Raw genomic sequence first — 17,746 nt, 5'->3', positions numbered from 1 at the left:
GCGGAAAATGCGGAATGTGATATGTGAAATGTGAGGTGTATGGACGAACCAGAGGAAACAATGCATAATAATAGATGATGGGTGGGCGAGCATATGTAGGTGTACCGAAGAACGATGAGCAGAGATATAATGGAAGATGAGGGAGGAGACAGAGAACGAAAAGAGGAGATGAAAGGGAACCCGCGTCCGTCTATTCTACTGGCGAGATGACCGCAACGAGCACAGAGATATCTGCATCGAAAAAAAGAAAGAGATTAGCAGCTGCCCACACTCGTAAGAGCGCGCCAGGAACTCACCATCGGGCTTACCGCCCTCAAACAGCTTCCCCTGCTCCCGCGCGCGCCGTGCAAACGGCACATCCGTCTCTGCCGTGCCATTCCCCGCGGCACTTTTCTTCTCCGTCTGCCCCTGGGCCTGCGACTTGCGCGAGCCGCGTGTTTCAGACACGCGCTTCGCGCGCGAACACAGGGCCTCGCTCAGCATGCCCGCGAGCGTGCTTCGCCGGAAGATCGTGCTAGGCGCCGGGCTCGCGTCCTCCTGCGAGGCAGGTGATCCCATGAACGAGCGACGGAAGCGCACGACCTCGTCGAGGATGTCGGCATCCCACAGGTTGTCTGACAGCCCATCGGAAGCGAGGATCAGGATGTCGTCCTCCTGGACGGGGATCGTGAATATTCGCGCGTCGTGGGGCTTCGTCGAGGACGTGGGGCCCAGTTGTACCGGAGTATTGAACTGTGCGGATAGGTAGATTAGACGGAGATGAACATGAGAAGCTGTCGAGAGGATAGGCAATGCTACTCACAGTCCACCACATCTCTTCCGTTCGCCACACGATCTCCTCGCCGCGGATGAGCATTCCCATGCAATCCCCTAGGTGTGCGATCCGGATCACCGCACCATCGGTGCTGACTTTGGGTCCTGCCTTGGCCGATGCAGGTTGAGGGTTGAACAGGTTCGCATCGCCGAAGGACTTTGGCGGTCGTGACGACGGGTGCTCCAGGATCGCAACGAGCGCTGTCGACGAGCCCTCACATAAAGGCACAACAGCCGGGGCGACATCCGGTGCCGAGCGAGGCACAGGTGGTGAATCAGACGAGGAGGAGGTTGAGGCTACGCACTCCACGGCGCTGTCGGATGGTGACGACGATCGTGAGCTTCCTGACGAGTTGCCTTGGTCGGCCGGGCGAACGTGCGAGCGCAGGGCCTTCTCGTAGGCCTTCTCCAAGATCATGAGCACATCTAGTCCGTCCTCAAGGTCCTCTAACGAGTCTTCAAGTTCCGCGCATATGTCGTCATCGGCTTCGGAGTAGGCATCCGCGTCTACGAAACTGAGCGAACATGAGGCAGAGTCAGGGCGCATGATGCAGGAGAGGACGTACGCTTGCTCCGACTGCTCGCTCGCGGCATTGACCTCCTCCGAGCAGTAGTGCATCAACCGTCGCGCGAACATGGCGCTTGGCGATGGGTCTGTCCCATGGGCTGCGAGACGGCGTTAGCCTGTGGAAATCGTAGCATTCTCACGTCGCATTGCCTACCTGTCCGCCGTAGCCTAGACCACCCGCCCACGCCGTCTGCGACACCCATGGCGTTGTCCCGTACAAAATACGCGTCCTCACCGACCTGGACTGCGCGGCTGAGCTCCTCCTGAGGCTCTGACCGGACATCGAACCGCCCGTGTCCGTCGCGCCCTGCAACAACAGGTCCGCGCGAACGCTTGGGAATGCCATACGCGCCAACGTCGAGGTGGTAGCGTGTGCGCTGACGCTTTTTGCGGCTGTCCGGAGCAGGGGCCTCCTGAGACTTGGTGGTGGTATAGAGGAAGAGCGGAGATAAGGCCTGGTACGGGAGGTAGGGGTTGTATGGCGACAAAGGGAGATGGGAGGACGACTCGGACTGTCCGAGAGTGAGGGCGAGAGAGTACGGGAGATTTGCTGATTGCTGCTGTGACGACGGGTTGGTCGCATGCCCCTCTATCTCGGCACGAGCAGCAAGACGAGGTGCGAATGGGTTCGAGTTGCCACGGGTGCCCGAGGGCGGCGGGGGTGGTTGGAATCCATCGAAGGAGGGGAGAGAGACGGTTGTGAACGACCGCGAGGAGGAGGCGGAGTTGGAGCGGACGCGGGGGAGCGGGTGCTGGGAGGAGGACGCGGTGGAGGAGACTACCGCAGCGGGACGGGGAAGAGCGGTGTAGAGACGTTTGTGAATGGTCTTCATCGTCGTGCTTGGAGTCGGCGACGCCGTTGACGACGACGACGACGAGGGCAAGCGGTAAGGAGGGCAGCGGAAGGGGATGGCTGAAGGTGAAGGTGATCGAAGAAAAGCGTTCCCCGCAATGTGCGCTCTCCGCGACCCAGACCCGACTTGAGCCGACAGTCACGTGCGCGGTCCGGATCTGACTTTGACCTCAGGCGCCCTCCCAACACTTCGTCCGTCCTTGTCCTTTCCAGGTGCACTTGCCGCTGCCCATTTGTTCACAGTTGCTCATGTGAATTCCGCACAACCTCCGAGCCTTTTCTCGCCGCTAGCCAATCCCGCTCTTTGCATTCACGGCCGACATCCCTCCGTTCGTAGGCACAGATAGGACTCCTCGGACTATCCGAACTTTCAGAACACGAAGTTGATCATCCCTCACGAAGGGGAACCGTACACCAAGATCCATTACGCCAAAGAAACCCTCTTCCCGACACCCCCCGCCTCAGGAGGGACAGGCAGATCTCCGCTCCTATCAGACACGAACGCGCCATATCTGCAATACAAATACGCACGCAAGGCCGAGAGTACGACATGAGCCTCGGTCTCCATTAGTGTCCAAAGAACCCACTCACATTCTCCGCAACCGCTCGCGCTCCTCCCCCGGCACGGACGGCCGTGTGATCTGGAGCACTCGCTCCAGGTGTCCGTGGCTGATCTCATGTCTCTGTGTGGTGGCGCTCGTCAGTCCTTCTTTCCACCCATGCAGTAAGACCATGATGGCGGAGTTGCACAAGAAGTGGGGGACTTGCCAAGCGTCCGGTCCAACGGTCACCATAGGCACAAAAACAGTTACGACCGGTGGGTTCGCGCCCGCCCCCCTTAATGGCTAACCCTCCCAGTCAGCGGGGCGTGGGGCCCATCACGTCTAACAGTCAATTATCTAGCCAGGCGCTGCAGAAATGTTTCCACACGGCCGGTCCGTCCAGAGGGCCTCGCCGCGTTTGGTGCGACGCATGCCCGGCAGGAGGCGGATGCCGCGAAGCTAAACATGTAGAAAAACAGACTACTCACCGCTCTCGATTTTGTCATATCAGCGCCCTTTGATGGGCCAGCATCGCGTTCTCGAGCCTTGCCCGGGTCCGTCCCCGCTCCAGACAAGATGCGCTGCAGCTGTGTGTGGGGTCCAGATCGATCTTAGCATGTCACATTGCGGGGTAAATAGACGCGCGCAGCGACACGGGGGCGCAAGCCACACCGCCACCTCCGCACTGCTGCTGCAAGCGGGGGAAGCAGTTACGGCTTGGAGAGTCATGGTGCCTCATAGGAATCCAGCCGGAAATTTACCTTCCATCAGAATTGGCTGGTGTTGTACATGGACAGCACCAGCAAGAACCCTGGCCGCTGCGCTCACGTCGAAAGAAAACACGCACCCTCCGTTGGAACGCAGACTCCTCCGCACGCGACAAGACTCTCCCACCCTCGCCCTCTTGCCCGCCAAGCACCGTATACTTGACCGGCAGCCCGTCGTCCAAGTTCAAGACTCTTCCGTTCTTCGGTTTCGCATCGCCCGCCTCAGGGAGCGTCGCAATCGCATCATGCACGACCTCCAGATGCGCATTGTACACCAGCGCCTGGAGGTCCGCGCCCGAGAACCCGTCCGTGGCCTCCGCGAGCGCGGCGAGGTCGACGTCGGGCCCAAACGCGACTTTCCGGCCCAGCGCCTCCAGGATCTGCAGCAAGACATTTGCGTTTAGCGTTCCGCTCTCCGTGGACCCCATTTTTGCGTTCGCGTGGGAGCGGGGGGAATAGAGCGGACGGAAGAGAACGTACCTCCTGGCGTTCTTCCGCGCTCGGCATATCGCACAGGAGCGACTTGTCCAGACGTCCGGGCCGGAGCAGTGCAGAGTCGATGAGGTCGGGTCGGCTGTAGGGCAGGCGAGTGCGGTGAGCGATGGCTACGGTGCGACAGAGAAGGCGGAGCAGACGCACCTCGTCGCCGCGAGGACGTACACGCCCTCCAAGCCCTCCGCGCCGTCCATCTGGGTCAGCATCTGGTTCACAACGCGATCCGTGACCCCTGTGCTGTCGTGTCCTCTGCCAGTGGCCGTGTGAGAGACCTCGAGCACGAAAGAAAGCAAAGTTCAGGCTCACCGCTTCGGCGCGATCGAGTCGAACTCGTCGAAGAACAGTACACACGGCTTGGCCGCGCTCGCCCGCTCGAAGAGGTCACGGACCTGCCCCGCGGAGTAAGCAGAAGCACGCTAGCTAGAGTTCGTCTCCTTACCGACTTCTCGCTCGCACCGATGTACTTGTTGAGCAGCTCTGGGCCCTTGATGCTGATAAAGTTGAGCCCGCACTCCTTCGCGACCGCCGAAGCCAGCAGCGTCTTACCGCAGCCGGGGTAGCCGTACAGCAGCAGCCTATCGGAACGCGATTAATCTCAACCTGTCTCCACTGGGGGAGAAGGACGCACCCAGACCGCAGACGCAACGGCGACTGGGCGAAGATGGGGCCGTACTTCGTCGGCCACTCGAGCGTCTCCCGCAGCACACGCTTCGTCTCTCGCAGACCTGCGACACGCTCGCCGTCAGCCGCCGCGTCCCGGAGCGACAGAAAGACCACATGAGACGTACCTCCGATGTCCGTCCAGGCGATGTCCGACTTCTGCAGCTTCACGTCCCGCAACGAGTGCGGCACAAAGTCGACCTGTGCGCTCGCAAAGTCTGTGGGTGTGAGCGTGGTCTGGAAACGCGTGTGTCAATCAATGTTCGCAGCTATGCCGAGGATGTGCGGGACGAACCTGCTGCGAGTCGTCCTGCAGCTGGGACGAGCGGATGGCCGCACGGTGCACAGCGCGCGCGACGAGGTCCTTGAGGTCGGTCACCGAGTAGCCCTCCGTCTGCGTCGCGAGCGCGGTATAGTTGAGCGGCGCGGCCGGGTCCTGGGTGATGTCGGACGAGTCCATGTGCTCCTTCACCAGGTGCCCGAGGACCTGAGATAACCATCCTTCAATGCTCATCGATCTGCAGACCAGATGATCTGGCACTCACCTCCTTTCGAGCATCTTTCGACGGCGGCTTGAGGTGTACGATCTCTTGGAATACATGCGACGCGTTTAGCAGCGGATGCAGCGAGGCCTGCGACTCCGCTGCCGCAAGGAGGATCACCCCGCTGGCGTTTGGCGCGGCGGAGCGCGCTGACGAACCAAACAGCGCAAGAAAGAGCTCGGTGACGTGCCGCGTGTGGAACGAATCTGCGTGCTAGCATCTCTTGGTCAGTCGCAGCGCGCAATCGGGCCTCGACAACGAACCTCGAGCTCAGTGCCCATCAGCTTGTCGATGTTGTCGAGCACAAGCAGCGACGGCTTGTGCCACGACGCCTTGTCCATCCAGTACTTCATGCTTGAACGGATCTTTGCGATCGGTGACGCGGCGTAGCGGCTGAGGTCGACGTAGAGGGTATCTAGTATACTGTTGAGCACCCTAGAGTCGAGTTTAGATGACAGGGACATACATGACAGCGTGCGCGGGTCGTTCTGCATTGCCTTGGATATCGCATGGAGGAGGGCGGTCTTCCCCGCGCCGCTTCGCCCAGTTACGAGCAGTCCTGGGACTAAGTCACAAGTCAGCCATGCTACCGATGCGAGTTACGTGCGTCAACGCGTACCGCCTCGTATTCGTTTGCTGAACGCATGGCGTGCCAAAGCAGTCAGGCAGAACTGCGTACACTTGGCAAACAGTTCGTCCACACCCGCGAGGCCATGCGAGTAGGTCACGGGCGTTCTGTATCCCCGTCAGAAACAAATCAGCTTGTACATGTAAACTCGAAGCTCACGGAGGTGCACTAGGGGCGCAATATGGAGGGATGGACGCGCTGCCATCCTCTTTCTCGAACACTAACCTGCAAGACATGTGAGTGATCGTAGCCGCCATGGTGATAGACCTATTGCATACCGCACAAGATCCCAGTCTTCGGCTCCCTCGCATTGCTGCTGGAGCGCGACATGCCCGTCCGGCACGGGGACATCCGGCGACCAGACAACCAAGACCTCATCTTTCGCGGGCGTCGCACCTGCGGACAGCTTCGATGAGGACGATTCACCGTTTGGAACCAGGACGCGAGGGACCGCCTGCGCGAGAGGAGAGGTGGGAGCCGCTTCCTTGTCCGGATTTGTTGGGGGCGCGAGCCGGCGGACGACAGCTCGCCACCCTCCGAGCTGTTCCGTCGGATGCGCTTGAGGGTAGAGCGACAGTAGCGTTGTGTATGACACGAACGCCAGTGTCTCGCCGGATGTCCGAGCTGCTGACAAGGGCAGGTCGCGCAAGAAGCGTTGTGGAAGGAGGCGCAGGGTCTTTGCAGGTCGGGGCGCCTTGACCTTCTCGGGAGGAGGGGTGGTCTGCGACGGCGGACCGTTTACGCTTGCTGCCTTGCCCGCCTTGTTCACTGATGCGCCTTTCGCCTGTTTCGTCTTCGCGCGAACCTTCGGTGCGATACTCACTTCGGTGCTGTTCGTGAGGAGTAGAGCTTTACCCGTGGATGGTTGTAGGGACACTGTTGTAACGCGTTCGGTGCGAGGGAAAGAGCTCGGGTGCGAGATGTGCTCACCAACGTTCAAGCGGACCCTCGTCCGACCAAGCACCCAAACGTCTATCTCCTGGCCCACGAACGCGACGCGTACTTGTGACAGTAAAGTGGACTCGACATGCGAGGCATGCAGTTCCTACACATGTCATTCAATGGAAGACTTGCGTCGAATGTAACCCCACTCACCAGTATCTCCCAGTCGTCGGAGGTCACGGGCTCCGTCGCCACAGACTGGGCATAGGCGAGGTCATGGAGCAACCCAATCTCGACCTTGCGGAGGTTGAACGGGGCTCGTACGCCATTCACGCTCAAGGACTCACCACGTCGCCCAGTGCAAACCCGAGTCCCTCGGCATACTGCGGATCCATCTCCACCGTCTCCATTCCTCTATCCGCCGCGTTCCCTGAGTTGAAGTGCGCTAGCGAAGATGCGGAGGCCATGCCGGTCCAGCCGACGTATGCTTGAGGCTTCTTGGACGCATCTTGGGACTTGCTGCTGGAGACGAACGTGAGATGCACCGCGAGTCCTTGCGGTCGCTGTCCTTGCATTCAATACGCATGACGAAGGTCCTCATGAGATACACGTACGACGCCTCGTTCGACAAGCGGGCCATAGAGGGAGATGGGGAGATTGACCAGGGAGGAGTGAAGCGAAACGAAGTGAACGCGACAGCGGCGAGGCATGCGTCAAATGTTGATGATACGGGTTCCTCTCGCGCAAGAAAGTTAGTTGGAAAAGGTAGGATGGAGGAGGAGGAGGAGGAGGAGGAGGAGGAAGAGTTACATTCAGTACCGGACACGCGCGCTTGCCTACCCCGCGTGAATATCTCAGATTCCACAGATCTGAGATCACCGGAGACTGCCGTTGATTTTAAGTATGTACCTGAGGCTGGATCTTATGGTGAGTGGTCTCCAAGCGTCTTACGGCGGCATTGCGGTTAATCGTCGTTCCATATGTAGGGTATGTGTACCGCATGCGAGTCAACGAAGAGCCCACGAAAGTGGTTGCCGTCAAAAAGTGCCATGTCACAGATCATGTCAAGCATCCGAGGCTGCTTCACGAGGCCTGTGCGCCCGTTCTCCTGCAAGGTGAGTGTGCCGTCGCTTTTTCGGTGGGGCACAACTATACTTTGTCCTGGTCCAGGCCATAAGAGCATCCCGCTCGTGCACGCCTGGGGGAGGTCTCAGTTTCACGAATACCTCGCAATGGAGCTTCTTGGTGTGGGCCTGGACAAGATATGAGGCGCTATCACGCTACGGAATGTCGTGGCACTCTCGCTCCAGCTGGTACGTCTTCTCCGCACCGCTGCACTCATCAGACATCCCAGTCGAGCTTCTGATGTAATCCAGATCGATGCGCTGGAATGTGTGCACTCCCACGGCATCGTTCACTGCGATATCAAACCCGGAAACCTCATGTTACGTGTGCGTCTCATCGACTTCGGTCTCTGTCGCCCCCAGTCACACTTGAGCACCTTCCAGAGAAGGGTACACCACGTACTATCGGGACACCGGCATACGCCAGCGTGAACGGACACCTACATCACTGTGAGTTACTTGCCCGATGCACAAGCATAGCGAGACTAATACGTTGGTAGCACCCTCCCGTCGAGACGACCTGGAGTCTCTATCATACAGCCTTCTCTCGCTCCTTGCTGGTCGTCTGCCTTGGTACTCTCGCTCTGGACCCTAGGTGCCTCACCGTCGCGTCGTCTCCATGAAGAAGCAGTGGACCGGTGCGCAAGTCACGGGCGATGCCGGCGTCTCTGTGTTTGGCGAGTTCGTCGACTACACGCGGAGCCTTGCATATACATACGGACACACCTGACTACTCGCACTGGAAAGAGCGCTTCCGCGCTCTGGTCCCCGACGCACCGACAGACCTGCTATAGCACCAGGTATCGACCCAGACCCGCTCGGATCCGCGACTACTCGCAAACTCGCAGAACTTCCAGATCTTGTCTGACGCCCCCGAGAGGCCGCCAGAGTGCTGCAGAGCTTGCGCCTGCTGGAATGTCTGTTCGTCCTTGGTCCAGAAGTGCGACAGTCTACAGAATCGCGTAGCGGACGGACTCGTAAGAGTTGATCCAGCGGAGCTCTCCGACAATGAATGGATTGCGGGTCTCGGAAGGTTCTGCGCTTATCGAAAGTCTACGGAGCGAGGGTGTCATGGTGAGTACTATTGGGATATTTATGGGCGAACGAATTGTTCGTTCACAGCACACAACCTTACGCTCGAGAAGGACCTCCTTGTATGTGCATCGTAGATACCCTGCACCCTCTCCTCTCGTGCTAAAACGTTCCGCATGACAGGTCGATGCAATCAACCCGAGCTCGCACACCATAACCTTCCTTCTATCGCCGGGCACGAAAGCCTCGCTGCACCCGTCGCTCCTCGTGTCTGGCTCCCATGACATCGACGGCGCGACTCTCTCAATGGGCGACATCGCCGACGCCGTTGCGCTTGAGCGCGGCGTCCTCAGCGTCGAAGGGCGCGTTAGCAACTCGCGCAAGTACGAGCAGGACGTCGCGGCGTGCGGGCACGCCCTCACCCCACAAGGAGCGCCGTCAGATGAGCTCTAGAACTCTATCGCAGTGCGTGTGTGGAAGGCGTTCACGTTGTGGCGCTGGCGCGAAGAGATGCGGGACCAGGTCGATATCCAGCTGCTGCAGGAGACAGGCGCGCGGGGTGCCAACGCTTTTCTATTTCCGTGGATGTGAGCGGTCTGATAGCATATGTTACTCGTCTTACAGGGAAAATAAATATACATTACACACATCAATTCCATCCGAACCAACCGGGATACATTATGATATACTTCATGTAAACCGCACCCGCAAGGAGACTGTCGCCAATAGATTCGTATCGTATGTACAACTCCGTCAGGAAAAGTCAGTCCCGGCTCTTCGCCGACGCACTAGCCTGGGCCTTCGATTCCTCCACACCCTCGACACCCTTCGCACCCTTCTCGGGATAGTATATCTTGAATTTGTCCGCTTGATCAGATGCCGTCCACAACAGACTTGACTCGGAGTCCGCTCCGTCGTTCTTGTTGACAACCTCCTTGCGAATCTTCTCCAGAAACGCAGCCTGAACCTTATTGTAGCGACGCTGCAGCTCCAAAGCATGGTCTTCTAGGCGTATAAGAAAAGCCATGTAACGGAGCACGTCCCAACTCTTTCGCAGGTCAAACCCAGGGCTGTTACGGTCGGAGATGTATATGACCTGATATATGGTCAGCGAAGGTAAAATGCCGTTGACATTCGAGAACTCACATCGTCGGTAGAGCTGTACCATGTCATCGAGAGCGTATGAAGCGGCCCAGCATGTGCTAGTCCATACACTGGGAAATCCGTGATGCCGATGATGCGCAGGAAATGTGCCACACTGGCGCTGTTCATCCGTCGCTGGTTCTCGGCTTCCGCCACCTTTCCCTGGCCGCCGTTCAACTTGTAGTCCACCAGGTAGTAAGGGAGGAACAGCGCCTCCGATAGCTTGGCATTAGCTAGATGCTTGTTGAAGTCGGCGGTGGTGGTGGTGGTGGTACGGAACAGTGGAGTGAGTTTGGCCTCGAGAGCCACTAGCTGAGATGGTGAGCCACTCTCCTCGCCGCTCTTCTCGGTAGCCTCCGTCACGTCCACTTTGTTCTCCTTGGGCACTGCGGTGTTTACAGGAGGATGGAAGCAGGGAAATGCCTTGAGGAAATCTTGAGCGACCTCAGTGCCCGACGGGCCGCACACGCTAGCGACTTTTTTGCAAAAGTCTGGAATGGAGATAGCGAATATGGCGTCGCATTTGCCTCTCTTTGGGTAGAGACCGATGCGAACTTTCAGGTTCTCAACCTGAGAGAGAAGAGCGGGTTCCTTGGTCTGAGTACCAAGGAGCCTCTCGGAGGCGAGAGCTTGGTCCTCAAGTTCCACAACCGCCGTCAAAGCTGCATCAGCCAACTTGTAAGCTTCCTCAATCTCGGACCTGGCTCGTTGGCTCGCGCCCACCTGAGCCTTGATTGCAAACTTGTGCCGGCCGAGGATCATTGCTATGCGTCCGAATTGTGGCTTGTGCCTGGAATGAAGGTAGTTCTGAGTCTCTGCCGGCTCGGGGACCAGTTGGGGTTTCGGGATCGGAGCCACCGGCGAAGCTGACTCGTCGGATTCGATTGCGGCAAGCATGGCCTCGGCCCTCATGCTAGAATGATCCAACTCCTCGCATCGCATGTACCTGAGTGTTGCCTCGGGACTGACCGCAACCAGTTGAGCGTACAGCAGGAATTGAAGAGAACATCAAATATACTCACAAGACGAAGTAGTTGGGCTGCGAGTCAGCGCTCGGGGCCTGAGTACAGTGACGTTCCAGTAGCGTCTGCAACCAAATCAAGTTGTGGATCGTGTCCCAGGGGAGGCGCCATTCAGCTTCGCTGACATTCTGCTTGTTGTACATCGCGAGAATGCTCTTGTGACAGGTGTTCAAGATGTAAACCACGTGGGGGTTTGCCAACGTCACAGACTCGGAGATCAAGCCCTGGTTTGTTTGCGACATTCCCAGCGCTTCTTGTAGCTTCTTCTCCACCGTGCCTATGAGCTTGTTCAACTGGTTGGCAAGAGGATTGGCGGTACTGTCCGACTGGGACTCGTTGTCGACGGAGCTAACGAGTGCACTTCTGGACTCTGCCGGGCCTAGTCGGGCGCCGGGTCGACCATTGAACACGGCCTCCTCTTCGGACTCTTCCTCCTCCTTGAGCTCCAGTTTGAGATTCTGAATCATCAGGAGTAGATTGTGCGTAAGCTTGGTCATCATCTTGACAAATTGAAGTGGTGAGTCTAACAAGAGGTTCCAGGATACAATGTGCACTTGCTCACCAGATCTATGCCTGCATCACAAGGCATCTGAATTAGTCTTGCGAGCCCTTTTATATGTTCTAAATAGGCCGTGAAGTCCGCATTCGAATAGATGGTTTCCACACGTTCCCGGGGATCATCATATCCGATCACGAACGCACGGTGATCCCACAGCCAGTCGGCAACTGAAGCCTGCTTCTGACCATCACGCGTTTTCTCTTGTATCTTGAGCTTGTTGCACGACTTAGCGGTGAATCTGTCCGATACATCATCAATTCAGGTGTCCCAATGAAGTGCCGCGTTGCGGTCAGGTGACGTACGACGTATCCCTCGAATTCGATCCTGAATCCTGAAGGTCGAGGTCCATTTGCGCAACTCGTTCGGAGCCAGCGGACTGTGGTGCAAGCCCCGAACCACTAGCGAGAGCTTTCTCGGTGGATGTAGTTGCCCTGGAAGCTAAGGATCAGCATCGAACATCCTACGATGCGCAAAGGGGAATCTTGTGGCCTCGGGTGAGACTGACATGTTCGGAGTCGACGCCGTACCATGACAGAATCACAGAGGTCGAGAACAGCACACAGAGACGCAGACATACCTAGGGTCAGGAATAGAATGCAGCCAAATCCAGATTCGCTGCGTCGAGTAATCATGATCTTTGCTGTTCCCGAGGTGTTCATCGGCCCTCCATGGAACGGTGAAAGAGTTTGCGTTCGGCAATAGCGATAGTGGCGACCGAACGTTGAACGATTGTTGATTGCCAAGGTCCGCAATGTAGGTGACGAGGTGAACCAAATCTGACCGGTGCTGAAGATCGAAGATTCCTCCGCCGGGTACGGAAGGGTTAGAGCCGTCCGAGTAGACGATGTGAATCAGAGGCTGTGTAAAGGGTCAGCGTTAGTACAGCATATACCATGAGATGCGATACGTCTTACCAGGGCATGCATGTCGTCTGTATTCTCCTCCATCCACCCAAATAGGACCTGGCACTTCGAGCCGCTTGTAGGTAGTAGGATGCCCACGACGGGTTCGATGATCTCGAGCTCGCGCCGCTGCAGCAAAGCGCTGGAGAGTAGAGGTACGATATTGACCTCATCGGCCAGGCAGAGAACAGGCACCAAAGGGCTCGGGTGGAAGGTGGAAGGAGTAAGGTGTTGTCCGCTGACTGAGTTGCCTTGTCCGAGAAAATCGTCTGGCAGGTGACGGTCCTCTTCGTCCTCGCTGTCATCTTCTTCGTCCTCGCTGTCGTCCTCGTCGTCCTCGTCCTCGTCCTCGTCCTCGTCGTCGTCGTCTTCGTCCTCGCTGTCATCCGTTTCGTCACCGGGGTCTGGTGGCAGACGCCAACGCCAACGGTTGCCGCCGTTTGAGCTTCCGGGCTCCAGGTCAGACAAATCGTCATAGCCGCCACGCCAGATGAAGTCGACGGAGTCATCATCGCAATCCACCCTCTCCGACCGACCTAGGGTATGCATGAGTTGAACGGCCCCAATACCAAGCTTCGCAGACGAAACGCACCATATTCCTTCATGCATAGCAGGGTGGAACTGCCATAAAGAGGCACCCCTCGTTGGTCTACTTCTTCGTCACCCGTATCACAACGCGGCAGGGCAAAGCTTGCTCGGTAACTGGAACAACGATGAGCGGTACGGTCATCTGTGTGACAGGAAGGCGTCATACAAAACTCTAGTGCTAGGGACGACTCCTTTGACTATGGTCCACAGGAGAATCTCTCGCTCTCGTAACGGGAGGCGCGACTCGGACTTGCTCAGCTCGGGGAAAGCTGCGCAAGCAGACAACACAGAGGGGGCTGGATCGTCCACCCAAAGTTCATCCTCTGGGTTTTCTAGAGTAGAGACTAGTCCTTTGATGGTTCCGACCGCATGTTCAGCCGAATGCTTGAGGAGGTCCGCTGCATCCGAGACTTGTTGTGGCCATAGGTAGGAGCCGCCAGAGTCGGGGAAAACAGGATCGAGAGAGACGTTGTGCAGCTCAAGCCAACGTTGCAGTTCGTCGTTCAGCAGAAGATTGGAGGCCATGTCACGATGCACGAGCAAGCTGCAATGAATTGTTACCGATGCCGCAGAATTGATTCCGATGATGGTTGATGGGACAGTCGTTCGAGTAACGAGTTGTCGGCGTTCTTACGTGTGCCGGCGGTCAGCGCTTGATTGAGTCGTGGCAGAGTCGATCTCCTCCAGATCTTGAACGTTGAGTGGATTGATATTCGTAGAACGCAAGCAAGAGGACCGACGCACAGTATAATGGGAGATATCGATGATGTTTGCATAGTTTCGAGCTTGCGCAGGCCGTCACCTCGAACGTTGAACCATCAAGACGTACTTGGCTCTACAATACATACATTCCGCCTCCGAAGGGACATACTGAACTTTCATGATTGTAGACAGAGGACATGAACGGGCACGGTGATACAGCAGGAGAGGGGAGTAGAATTCACAGACTCGGAGTCGGAGACAAGCATACGTAGGAGGGAGCGGAGACAAGGAACTCCGGATAGTCAGTCCATCAGCGTGTGAGCAGGTAGTTGGGGAAGAGGATATATCATGCATGGGCTTAGTGCTCGCGTGACTTCCTAAATGAGGGAGACACACCGTCAGCGACCAGAAACTACACGTGCGGGAGAAGAGGGACGAACCGGTATTCGCCCTCGGCTGCGACGCTGAGCTCCTCGATTTCGTCTTGCACGGACGAAAGCGCCTCTGCGGCGGTGGCAGAGAGCATCAGCTGCAAAAAGAACATCTCAGTCCCAACACCCACCCACGGAGGCCAGCACCAGAACGCACCTGAGCCTTCGCAAGCTCATTCAGGTTCTTCAGCGGTTCGGGCTGCGATAACACCGTGAGAAGGAGACATCGCATTGAGGACGTGCCAACTCACGTTCTCGAGGACGGTCTTCATGAGCGAAATTGCGACCTCGGTCTTCTGCACAAAGTCATCCTCAGCGTTCTCCACCTCCAGACGCGCAGCCTCCTGCTTCGCCGGGCCCGCGTTCTTGAGCCTGCGCAACGAGAGAAGCGTCAACGTCCACATCCGGGCACAGAAGACCGTCACGGCCGCGCAGACAGCACTCACGTCTGCTTCGCCGCATCGAGCTCCAGCCTGCTGACGCGTACGGCCTGACGCGCCTTCATGGCGACAGCAATGCTCGTAGAGAGCGTCGTCTGCCACGGGATCCCTTATAGCGGCGTCCTGCTCGACACGCGCGTCCGCAATCTTCTCTCTCGAGTATGTGGGGCCCTTCCCGAGCTTGTTCTCGTTGCCCGCAGCGGTCGAGAGGACGGCGGAGGCGGCGTTCGTCGCGGCGCGCCCGATGGCGGGGGGGAGTGTCTTGTGCTGGGGGGTGGCGGCCTCGACGGGCGCGGGCGCGGGCGCGGGCGTGGGGAGGGTTCGTGCCCTTGAGGTTGCCGGTGGCGAAGTTGGTGATGCCGTGCCCAATGGTCGTGCCAAGCTCAGTGATCGATTCTTGGATATGCGTGGGGTAATCGTAGGTTTCGGTCTCGTAGACCTTCGTGACTCTGCGTTCGTCCGTGAGTCGTACGTTCGAGGGCAATAGAGGATACCATCGAGTTAGGCGTCAAGCGGGTCCAGTAGAGGAATATACATACAAATGATACCGTCGACGACGGCCTACAATGCACTACGTTTTCCATATCACCACAACTTGAGGTGATACGTGTGCAACTGCTTGTCTCCACGTGGACAATCCAAGTCCCCACTTTCTGGCCAGTTTGATCCGACGAAGTCGCCTGGTGCAGCTCTTGGCGGCGGGAAGGCGGGAAAAAGGCAAACATAGAGCTTCAAATGCACGCTGTTGGAAAGAAGACGGACAGAGCAGTGACAAAGTCCACAGACAAAGTACAGATGATCCCCGCAGGGTGCGGGATGAAGACAAGGGGAAAAGCGCTCAAGCCTCCTATGCCATGGACGCATTTACATAATCTAATCTGCCAGCTTACCTTCAACAACCATCCGTACTCGGCCGGTCGAGCTCTGAGATCTAAGCACTTGAGTGGTATCTAATTCGACAGGTTAATGGCAGACAACTCAGAAGCAAGCGGCTCGACTCGTCCCCGCCGCATTGCGCGGACGCCGGCCAAAACACCAGCTAGAAAGCCAGCAGACGTGGACCCCGTGTCTCAGGGCAAGAGGAAGGCGAGAACTAGCGCAAAGAGTCCAGCAGAAGAACTTTACTTGACGCACACGAAGAGCCATCTTGCCAAAATTGACATATCGGTGAGTAAATGGCATGGCATATTCATGGCAGTGACCGCGAACTGAACAAACGGCGCAGAACGTTCTCAATTACAACCACTTCCTGGAACTCTCGAAACAGTCCCAGCTGAGACTTTGCTCTATGCTTCCGCCCACCGCATTCATATAGGCCTTCGGTATGCCCTTCGCACCCAGAGTTCCCGTCGCAGCAGCCCCTCCAGTGTCCACGCACCGTGGGGAGACGAAGTCTGGGACCACGATCACCAGCTGACCAACACTCCCAAAAAGTGTTCCTTCAAACGCACCTGCTGTATTCCCCGCTGACACTCGGTCCGCAGAAAGCAGCCGCCAACCTTAGACCTGACGGCCCTTGCGAAGCAGGGCCTCGTCCAGGAAGGAGACGCCATCGTATACAAGCGGAATTACCGTTCACGTCAGCAGATAGTTGAGCCCCGTGGAGTGAGCTCACTGTGCAATATGTAGTAGGTGTCACTCAACCGCTCGCTCTTCCGACGAAACCGAATAGAGTTACTCCCGATGGTACTAACACTGCCGATTTACATATCCTGGGAGGGCTGATTATACGCGTCATAGCCATTCGCGCCTTCAAGAACAAGATGAACTTCAAGACGTAAGGGATGCGCCCACGCAACATCTACCTCAGCTCCTTCAAGGGTTACAACCAATCCCACGCTCCCTCCTGCGACACTTTCTTTCTTCGCCGGCCTCGCCGCCGCTAGACGTTCCGCGCCCAGCTGGACAAGTACGAGTTATGGCCGCAATCAGAAGGTGAGTATCAACCTCAATCGCACAGTCGTCTCCGTAGAGTTGTTGGGATCCGTACGACTTCGATAACTTATATGCATGTCTCGTCGCACTTCGCGTCAATCCGAGTCTCCGCAATCACACAGTACACTTGGCTCCGGTTGTCCGCGTCGCTGTCAGATACATGCAAACACTATGCCAGTGACCGAACGCACATCGAGCCAGGCGCATTGAACCTTCGCCACAATCACGGAGCGTCGAGAAGCATTTGAGTAACTAATTCGACAGGCGATGGGAGACACCTGGAAGCTTGAAGCGGCTCGCCGGACTCGTCCCCGTACTGTCAGGCCGAAGTCCTCCACTCGACACCATTATGGTCTTCCTGAAGCTACTGGAAACTCGATGAGTCCGAGTCATTCCTTAGATGGTACGTGTCGCATTGAAATTCACCTTTGAGTCGCCTGCAGCTGGTTTCCCCTCTTCTTCGGGTACCCCGCAATTTCCGTCATCCCCGGCTGTCAGTACAGGTTCTTTAGGGACTCTCTTATAAGGCCTGGGAAGACCGTAGCGATCTACTTGCTTCGTTGCTGTCCACCAAAGGTCCGAATCCAACCCTGGTAGTTCCCCGCCGCAGCGTTTGAACTCCTCCTTCACACGGGTAAAGAATGCCTCCTTGGCAGCGTCATAGCGTTCCTTCAGCGTGCGTGCATGCTCCTTGAGCTCAAGAGTAAACGCAGCGAATCGCATCACGTCCTCGAATCGGTGGAAATCGAACCGCGGCACGCCCTGATCGCAGGTATAATACACCTGTCAATCCGGACGGTGTTGAGTTCAGCGCGCTACATGGAAAGAAATGGGTCGCGGACCTTGTCTTCTGAGGAATACCACGTAGCAGATACCGTGTGATACGGTCCGGATTGGGCGACCCCGTAGACGTTGAAGTCCGTGATGCCGATTGCTCTCAAGAACGCGGCAGCACTAACAGAGTTCATGCGCCTTTGTCTCTCCGCTGCACCCATGTGCGTCGGGTCGTCCAACTTGTAGTCAATGACCAAGTAAGGGAGTTGTAGAGCATTCGAGTCCAGGGAGGGAGATCCGTGCTTGGCTACAGATAGGTACGAACACAGTGATGCAGCGATCCT

At 57.3% G+C, this 17,746-nt stretch overlaps 6 protein-coding genes across 6 annotated transcripts; 2 read left to right on the top strand and 4 right to left on the bottom strand.

Moving 5' to 3' along the window:
- Positions 1-26: 26 nt before the first annotated feature.
- On the bottom strand, positions 27-2,327 carry L226DRAFT_141485 (uncharacterized protein). The gene is made up of 4 exons (XM_067672347.1): positions 1,536-2,327; positions 803-1,479; positions 297-732; positions 27-231 (listed from the first exon to the last, which is right to left on the bottom strand). The coding sequence occupies exons 1-4, from the start codon at positions 2,212-2,214 to the stop codon at positions 191-193; spliced, it is 1,833 nt and encodes a 610-aa protein (XP_067533498.1). The 5' UTR covers positions 2,215-2,327; the 3' UTR covers positions 27-190.
- An 85-nt stretch (positions 2,328-2,412) lies between these two features.
- L226DRAFT_536771 (AAA-domain-containing protein) lies at positions 2,413-7,520 on the bottom strand. Its single transcript, XM_067681186.1, has 21 exons — positions 7,365-7,520; positions 7,098-7,313; positions 6,964-7,047; positions 6,799-6,913; positions 6,147-6,744; positions 6,028-6,093; positions 5,860-5,975; positions 5,707-5,805; positions 5,504-5,655; positions 5,244-5,453; positions 4,994-5,185; positions 4,827-4,935; positions 4,667-4,763; positions 4,478-4,613; positions 4,345-4,427; positions 4,183-4,287; positions 4,024-4,117; positions 3,624-3,923; positions 3,265-3,363; positions 2,826-2,917; positions 2,413-2,746 (listed from the first exon to the last, which is right to left on the bottom strand). Exons 1-21 carry the CDS (start codon positions 7,458-7,460, stop codon positions 2,659-2,661), a joined length of 3,147 nt encoding a protein of 1,048 aa, XP_067533497.1. The 5' UTR covers positions 7,461-7,520; the 3' UTR covers positions 2,413-2,658.
- Positions 7,521-8,882: 1,362 nt separating this feature from the next.
- L226DRAFT_572716 (uncharacterized protein) lies at positions 8,883-9,359 on the top strand (the record flags this gene model as incomplete). The annotated part of the gene is made up of 3 exons (XM_067684716.1): positions 8,883-8,948; positions 9,020-9,028; positions 9,090-9,359. The coding sequence occupies 3 exons, from the start codon at positions 8,883-8,885 to the stop codon at positions 9,357-9,359; spliced, it is 345 nt and encodes a 114-aa protein (XP_067533496.1).
- A 103-nt stretch (positions 9,360-9,462) lies between these two features.
- Positions 9,463-13,686, bottom strand: L226DRAFT_614496 (uncharacterized protein). The gene is made up of 9 exons (XM_067686655.1): positions 13,287-13,686; positions 13,125-13,234; positions 12,545-13,068; positions 12,208-12,488; positions 11,933-12,061; positions 11,634-11,868; positions 11,072-11,571; positions 10,053-11,013; positions 9,463-10,002 (listed from the first exon to the last, which is right to left on the bottom strand). Exons 1-9 carry the CDS (start codon positions 13,643-13,645, stop codon positions 9,670-9,672), a joined length of 3,432 nt encoding a protein of 1,143 aa, XP_067533495.1. The 5' UTR covers positions 13,646-13,686; the 3' UTR covers positions 9,463-9,669.
- A 254-nt stretch (positions 13,687-13,940) lies between these two features.
- L226DRAFT_141350 (uncharacterized protein) lies at positions 13,941-14,847 on the bottom strand. Its single transcript, XM_067672346.1, has 5 exons — positions 14,700-14,847; positions 14,505-14,625; positions 14,411-14,452; positions 14,263-14,351; positions 13,941-14,199 (listed from the first exon to the last, which is right to left on the bottom strand). The coding sequence occupies exons 1-5, from the start codon at positions 14,756-14,758 to the stop codon at positions 14,181-14,183; spliced, it is 330 nt and encodes a 109-aa protein (XP_067533494.1). The 5' UTR covers positions 14,759-14,847; the 3' UTR covers positions 13,941-14,180.
- A 742-nt stretch (positions 14,848-15,589) lies between these two features.
- Positions 15,590-16,015, top strand: L226DRAFT_536768 (uncharacterized protein). The gene is made up of 2 exons (XM_067681185.1): positions 15,590-15,860; positions 15,919-16,015. Exons 1-2 carry the CDS (start codon positions 15,660-15,662, stop codon positions 16,006-16,008), a joined length of 291 nt encoding a protein of 96 aa, XP_067533493.1. The 5' UTR covers positions 15,590-15,659; the 3' UTR covers positions 16,009-16,015.
- The last annotated feature ends 1,731 nt before the right edge of the window (positions 16,016-17,746 follow it).

The sequence above is a fragment of the Lentinus tigrinus genome, assembly GCF_003813185.1.
Source record: "Lentinus tigrinus ALCF2SS1-7 unplaced genomic scaffold L226scaffold_20, whole genome shotgun sequence".
Taxonomy (NCBI): Eukaryota; Fungi; Basidiomycota; class Agaricomycetes; order Polyporales; family Polyporaceae; genus Lentinus; species Lentinus tigrinus.
The sequence above is the reverse complement of the archived record's forward strand: the minus strand, read 5'-3'. Positions and strand labels throughout refer to the sequence as shown.